Here is an 8,146-nt window from a genome sequence, read left to right as displayed (position 1 = left end):
TAAATTAAGGCAAAGATGTGTACGTGAGACATCAAATGAATGGAACTTTCATTAAAGGACAACAACAAAGCTTCGTAACTCTCTAATCCTTTACTTTTTTTTTTTCTTATTTTATCAATTTTACATGATTAAGATGTAGATTCTTTTTTTTTTGGTACAGTTTATATGGAGAGCTAAACCTTACATGTTTGTTTAGTTCGTCCCTTTACATACATAGTTGGTTTCTTATTCGAAAGAAGAGAGGGATAAAATTCTCTTTAATACTCTAATTCCATTGCAAAGATACTTGAAGGTAATTAAAGGGTTATAAATAATTATTGATCTAGAGCATTATTAATAGAAATTATAAAACGGTTATGGAAGTAATCACCATGCATGGCCCTCGAAAATGGGTTTGAAAATCTATTAAACAGAGATAAAATCTACGACAAAGTTCAACAATTTATCTATTTAATTTCTCTTGACCCAACTTTTCTCATTATTGTTGATTTTCTCATTATTTTCTGTTTTTTTTACACCCGATGATACTCTGCACAATTTCTGTTTAAATAGTTTAACTCAGCAACACTCATTTGAATGATACCACAACTCACTTAATTTCCAACAGCAAAAGTAACCAAAAAGATAGGTTCCATGTGGAATTGATAATTTGCTTATTACTTGCTACTTGTGATAGCGTATACATGCACTTATTCTTGTAAATTTTACACTATTTTAATATATACATTCACGAGTGATCACTTTATAATCCATTCAAAAGTAAATTCTCATTTCCATAGTGACTGGACTTCCTCTCTTTAGATGGTGAAGGTGTGGCCATAACTTTATCCTTATTCTGTTGTCCTCGACTCCCGAGTTTGCTAGTCTACCGTGACAGTTCCACATTCTTAACTTTGTGAGCACCCTCTTCCGAACCTAAGGACAACTATTAAGGTGGTCACATATTCCTATTAACCACAAGTTTATAATGAGCTTGAACCTCTACTCTAAAGTCGAAGGCAACTTTTCATCTTTAGGTGATCTTTCACGGGGAATGTCCCCTCTAAATATCATAGTGCAACTTTTGTGATTTTAGAAGTCTTTTTAACTTGAACTTAGTCGTAGGAGACTCCAATAAAACCTTTGTAAGACCTGTGAAGGAAAATTTTAAATTTAATTTTATTTTTAAAGTCAAACTTTCATGAGTCTTAGAGACCAAATTTTGGGATGAGGCAGGAGAGAAAAATGCTTAAAAACAAAAGAGTAACTTAAGAAAATTGTAAAAGAAAAATGGTGGAAAATTAGAAATATGGTCAAAGTCAACCCGAGAGGGGAAACTTGGTCATTCTGCCCTTAGAGGGGAAAAGAGGGGAAAAGAAAATGAATAGAGAGAGAGAGAGGTAACAATCGCTCCGACAACGAGGAGTCCGATTTCGGCCGAGCCTTCTTCATGAAATCTTCACAGAACCTAGAGGAGAAGTATTCTAGGCCTTTGAATCGTCCAAAACCGTCAAGAAACGAGAAAAATTCGAAGGTAGTTCTTGAATCTTTATTCTCGAATTTCCTTCATATTTGCGAAAAATATTAAGAGTTAGAATCTAAAATTGGAATATATTAATCTAGGGAGAATTATGCTCATAATCTATGAAAGAAGTTGTATTCGATTCAGATCAAAAATAGGAGTTCGAGCGTACGTCAAAGGAGGTAGGTATTATTGACGTTTCTTGCCATCTTTGGACTAAGTTACTTATCTATGTGATTAGAAATAAATTACAAGAAAAATACCTACTTGTACAAGGATATAAACTTTAAAAATATTGTGAAGGAACTGTGTTAATTGAGTTAAAGTAGAAAGAAATATGAAAATGTGAAGAAAATGGAAAATATTGTACTCTAAAAATCGCAGCACTAAGGAGGCAGAAGAATGCGTCAGAAGGCGGCTGGGACACGTGTCAGACGGGGAAGGGGCAGCGCATCGCTAGAGAAGAAGGGCCACGTGTCAAGCATCCAGTGGCAAAGAAAAATCAATGAAATACCTCGCGTCGGGCAGGATTCGAAGGCCGGCAGCCCACTCCCTTAGGTGCGTTCGTACTCATGCATGGAGGTGCATGTGGAGTTCTTCTCTGGTGCATGGGAGCGCGTGTAGGGTGTCACAATCGCACTCTTGATGGCAGCGGACTTGCAATTGTGCGGCATTCACTTTCCAACGACAAGTGAGCTAAGCCAATTCGTTCTTGCATCGCCTACGGCCAAGCGACGTATGCTCGAGCCTCTAGCCTCGATTTAAGAGAAGGTTTTAGAAAACGAGGCCAAAGAGAGATTTTTTAAAGAGAGATTTTTGAAAAAGACGCTATATGAGCAAGCAAGAGAGGAACAATAACGGCTCATAGTATATAACCTTGGGTAGGGAGAAGTTGACAACTAGTCATATCCCCTACAGTACATTTTGAGGCATTTCATGTCTGGCAGACCTAGACATGATTTTTCTGAAACGTCATACTTCTTAAAACTACAAAAGAAAAACACTAGAACATGGAAAGACATAAAGGGGTTGGCTTGTCATGGGCATGCGGCCATGGGCAACATGCCTTGGACAAGCATGACCATGACACAGGGCACGTGTAAGCTCCTTTTCAGCCTGTTCGCTTCTGTTTGCCCGATTTTCATCCCAATTTCAATTATAGTCATATTTTTATGTGATTTAGGACCTAATTGGGGAAAATAGTATTTTGGACCCCTTATTCACGTAGTAAAGCTAAAAAAAATGGCAAGTATCAATCATGTAAGTCAATGTACGGATTTTGAGGAAGCAACACTTGTAGGGATAGCTTGGAATGCATGAATATACCTTAGGTGGTAGCTTTCCATGAATGAATATAGGTAATGTGATTATTATGAGTATGAATGTATTATATAAAGCATTATGAGAATTATATGAGTGTTGCAATTATGCTTAAAGCTTCTGTTAGATACATATATATGTTTAATTAATTGTGAAAGGAGGATAAAAATTTGTGAACTCTGCGCTCCAGGAGCTTGATGGATGTTATCGCCCCGTTGAACATGTATGTTTACTTTGCATGAATTATGTATGATGATGCTAGATGATAGTTCTGTGTACACTTAGTTAATTTCCATGACCCATATTTATGATAAGTCTAGGGATTTGAGGTTAGAGTGATAAGTCACTAAGTATAGACCTAACCTTTCCCTTAGAAGCCTAATAGACCACCACGACATACGAACTACCTTAGGAGTACCCTTAGGCTACAAGTGTATGAACGGTGTCATAGCTTCGTGGGGGATTAGGTGTTCCTAATCAGAATTCACTACTCCTAGTCGTTTCGTATGGAAAACGTGAGCCCATGTCGTACATACCATTTAGTTGGATGGAATAAGGAAAGGGTAGTCCTTTTTCAATGAGGGGGACTATTATGAACCTAGGGGGTTGCAGCTCACTTCCTAGGTTAGATACCAAGCAGTCTCGTAAGCCATGTTTGAGGTAGCTTCTCGTAGGTCACTGGTCATTCACAACTCGACATAAGGGAACTCTTAGGGTGTAAATGAAAGGACAAAAAACTAGCTCCAATGAGACAAGACCAGAACCAGACATCCTAGAGCCAAAGATAAGTCCGTGGGAAACTGTTAAGCTTAGAATGCGATGAGAGCCAACAAGTAAGTGGCTTACTGAGTATAGTTTTTATACTCATCCCAGTTTTCCTATTTTTTTCAGGTGTTCGCAGGATGCCAGTCGAGGTGGAGAAGCGTTCGAGAGTTGTGTGGCCACAGAAGGGGTCGTTCTAGAGCATTAGTCCCTTTTATGTCATTTTGTTTCCTTTTATATTTGGTAACCCCTTTTAAATATTTGAAATTAAACTTCTCTTTCTTATGATTTAATTAAATTGTATTTTTATATATTATTCTATATCTCTTTTAATTTCTTTTTAATTGTTTTTGCTTTTATCTTTTTAGTCACGGTCCGAGTTTGAAGCCTCGAAAATCAGGTCGTGACAACCTTATAGTCATGATCTCTATGGCTCAACTCTCAAGGTCAGTGAAACCTATATCTTGAAATGCTAAAAGAGTCTAAACTTCATAAAGTTCTTGTGAAAACAAGTAATGTATACAAGAAATAATGGGGCTGAGACACTCATGGTTGGCGTGTACGTTGATGACATGATCGTCACTGGTACAATTCTGGATGGCGTCAAAGAGTTCAAGCAGAAAATGATGAAAAAAATTTGAGATGACTGATCTCGGGTTACTCACGTACTACCTCCGTATTGAAGTGGACCAAAGGAAATATTGCATCATGCTAAAGCAATCGACCTATGCTAAGAAGTTGTTGCAGCAATTTAAGATGGCAAAGTGCAACCTGACTAAGTATCACATGGAAGCAAAGTTACAACTAAGAAAAGATACTGAAGGAAGCTTGGTGAATTCCACTGAGTATGGGCACGTCATCGGAAGTCATCGCAACCTGACTCATACTCGTTCAGACCTTTCATATGCTGTTGGAATAGTGAGTGGTTGAAGTATCAAAGAGGGCAAAGTCTCGAGAACTAGTCGATTTTACGGATAGTTATTTACCTGGAGACATGGATGATAGAAAAAGCACTACAGGAATGGGTTTTATGTCAACAGAAAGTTGATCTCTTGGCAATCTCAAAAGCAACAAACTGTGGTGCTATCTTTTTGTAAGGTCGAGTTTATGGCCGCAACTGCAACATTGTGACTGAGAAATTTGTTGAATGAAGTGACTAGAAGTGTACTAAAGCTGGTAACTTTCTACGTCGACAACAAATCTCTGATTACACTAATGAAGAATCCAATATTTCACAGACGCAACAACACATTGACACTCCCTTCCACTTCATCCGTGAGTGTGTTGAGAAGAGACAAATCATTGAGGAGTTTGTATGCTCTAGAGAGCAACCTGCAAATATTCTAACCAAGGCCCTAACAAGGTTTAGGTTTGCAGAGATGCGAGAATTGTTGGGAGTGATGAATCTCGAATAAAGACAAGCAAATAAACTTGACTTAGTAGAATAAGTTACTAACTTATGGAGTAACTTTAGGAGAATTATTCATAGACTTAGTAATTTTAGAAAGATGGTTTGTGGTTATAAACTTGAAGAAAAAGTTTAAGGAGGTAGTTAGTGCCTTATCCACTATAAATACTCATGTCATGTATGTGTTTTTCACAACAACAATAAAGAGAATGGAAAAGCTAAGTGTTGTTCTTTGTTCCGAAAGATCTCTCCCCTCAAGTTGTTCTTTTTGCTCCCTTTATTTGTTTCGACATATTTTGATCGTGGGCCATTTTCAACCGGGAAGGAGTTTTGCTAGAGTAAGTCGGCCATTGTTAGAGCAAATAATGACGGAAGGAGGAAGGTGGAGAAAAGGAGGAGAAAGCAGATCATTGGGACTGAGAATTGGGCAAGAAGAAGCCTTTTGTGTGGTTTATAATATTATATGATAAAGATGATGCCGATATTGTGTGAACATTGAAAGTTCGTATAAGGAGGATGTTATAAGTGACTAATTATAGTTATAAAGTATGAAAGTTACTACTCTTGAAATGACTCATGAGAAGTCAAAGGTTCATTTTGAGGCTATATAAAGTTATGGACGTTGTCATGGTAAAATAGACTTAGAAAATGCAGTAAAACGAGCATTTGTGTTTTCTTTTAGTCAATGGCTAAGTTATTTTGTAATTCTATATAGTTTAGGTTGCATGCTTAAAATGACTTGATCCATATGGCTCGTGGAACGATTCGAATTTCAAACAAGTGTGATTAACAAAGTAATTTGAACCTAACTACTACTTTTAGGGTGATTCTTTATGGTTTTGAGGTTTTTGAATATATTTAGATCTAAAGGTATTATAATTCAATAAGGTTGTTAGATCAAATTCTCAAGAGTGGTAATAATTGGGAATGAAATCAAATAGTTCTTTAGCATTTGTATAGACTAGGGTTTTAGATTTAACTAGTTAGGGTTATCCTATCGTTTCAAATATTAATTAGCAATAGGAACTTGATCTAACAAACTTATTGAAGAAAAAGGCTTTTACACATCAATTATCCAAGAACCCCAAAAACCATATAGAATCAACCTAAAAAAAAGTTTTGGAACGGACTACATTTATAATCAAGAACAAGAGTAAATACAACTTGTTGATAAACCCGTGATTAGAATCACTCCACAAGATAGCATAATCAAGACTACTTAAATGACTCTTATATGCAAATCTATACATAAAAAATGCAAAGAAACAAACAAGTTCATAGACAAAAAGCATAATATAAACTTTCATTTTAATGTCAAAATCTTCTTACTAAAACAACAATAACAACATCTATTTATAGCTCTTAAAATAAATTTTGAAGTAACCTATGATCCATTAAAAAGATTGTAATCCTCATATCCACCCCTAATTAATTTTGACTTAAAACCTTAAATATAATAATATTCTGAAAATGAAAATACAATGAAACATCTCTTAAAACATCCCTAAATCTTTATATGTATGGTACAATTTTGTTCTTAAACAGAGAACAAAGAGTAAATAGAAGAGCTATCAGATGCACATAAACCTTTTTCATCCATATATATATATATATAACCTAAGAACTTTTTTAAACAAATGATAAGATTAACAGATTTTAGGCATATTATTAGTGTCCAATAAACAAATTTTACATATGTATTTGTAATATAAGACTGTTAACATCCAAATGTACAGTAATTTTTTATGGAAGATGAGGCCTCCCTTTGATGAATCCTAAGTGCTAATATCTGAAGCTATGCCAGTATGGCCACCAGATCATCCATGGATTTGAGTGTCTTTTCGTAATACAAATACGACTCATACACCTTGGGTGTGCGAACGTAGTAATCCAACTGAAACACAAACCAAATTATTCTTTAATTTATATAAACTACATTAAATAAACACGACTCTCCATAATAATAGGATATTGTTCACTTTGAATATAAGCTATCATCACTTTCCTTCAAAAGGTCTCACACCAATGGAGATAGGATTTATTGGTTATAAACACGTGATCATTCCCTAAATTTGCGGACATTGAACTTTCATCCAACAAACTACAACGTGAATTTCATAATTCAAAACTGCCCTCTAAATTCATACGTTATCTCACAAATTCCAATGCATAATTTGTCAAAAAAAAAAAAAAAATCAAAATTTTGAGATGGATTCAAATCAAATAAAATCAAATGGTAATTAAAGCACATACCTCGGCCATGTTATCCACCAACTCATTAGCAGTCTTAACATACTCATTCTGGCGAGCTTGGGGCAAAACGGACATGGCAGTTTTCAAGTCTTGGGAGAGATAAGCCGACTTAAGACGAATGTAGAAGATGACATACCTCCACGACATCGTCTCCAGCATGTCGCGGATGCTGTGGAGTCCCTCCGCCGTCTGCCTTATCCTTGCCACTGCCTCCTCCCCCGACAGCCCCGGCTCGAAGTATCGCTCTTTAATGAACGAGTGGGTGCCCCAGGTTTGGGCCAGCGCGGGAGGTGCTGCAGCCTGCAGCCCGGCGACCAGTGCGAGGGCGGTCGCGATGTGGCGGCGCTGGATGGAAAGGGAGGCGGAGATGATGGGGAAGGGGTGGCGGTGGCATCTGTGGGGAGTGGGAATGCGAGAGGAGAAGAGTGTGGTGGCGTTGGCGAAGGCAGGCATGGCTTTGGATAAACTTTAATTTCCTTATGGAAAAACACACACACTTTGTGGCCTTACCTTACCTTACCTTACCTTACCTTACCTTACCTTACCTTACCTTCCTATCTGCTGCATTCATTCACAACCATACGTTTTATGTCTTTATCCCACTATCTTTGTCGCTACCTTGTTTGTTTGTAAAATGGGATCCCCAAACAATAATGGATCAAATTTTTAGACTAACAAAGAAATTTGATCTACTTTTGTTGAATAACTTGAATGTGCTAAGACCATGAGCATATAAGGAAAGTGCTTCATGTGCAAATACGTGAGTGGGTTCTGGAGTATACTTCCATAGCATGAATACATGAAATACATTGTGTACGGTAGACAAATTGGGAGGTAGTGCGAGTCTATAGGCCAAAGGTCCTATCCTTTCTAGTATTTCGAAATGACAGATAAATTTAGGG

At 36.9% G+C, this 8,146-nt stretch overlaps 1 protein-coding gene across 1 annotated transcript; it reads right to left on the bottom strand.

Annotated features, from left to right (window-relative positions):
• Positions 1–6,632: 6,632 nt before the first annotated feature.
• PNSL2 (PsbQ-like 2) lies at positions 6,633–7,751 on the bottom strand. Its single transcript, XM_023690020.2, has 2 exons — positions 7,245–7,751; positions 6,633–6,885 (listed from the first exon to the last, which is right to left on the bottom strand). The coding sequence occupies exons 1-2, from the start codon at positions 7,695–7,697 to the stop codon at positions 6,787–6,789; spliced, it is 552 nt and encodes a 183-aa protein (XP_023545788.1). The 5' UTR covers positions 7,698–7,751; the 3' UTR covers positions 6,633–6,786.
• Positions 7,752–8,146: the final 395 nt, after the last annotated feature.

Source organism: Cucurbita pepo, chromosome 11, assembly GCF_057944985.1.
Source record: "Cucurbita pepo subsp. pepo isolate OVF chromosome 11, ASM5794498v1, whole genome shotgun sequence".
Lineage (NCBI taxonomy): Eukaryota > Viridiplantae > Streptophyta > Magnoliopsida > Cucurbitales > Cucurbitaceae > Cucurbita > Cucurbita pepo.
Note: the sequence above shows the minus strand (reverse complement) of the source record. Positions and strands in the feature narration are given on the sequence as shown.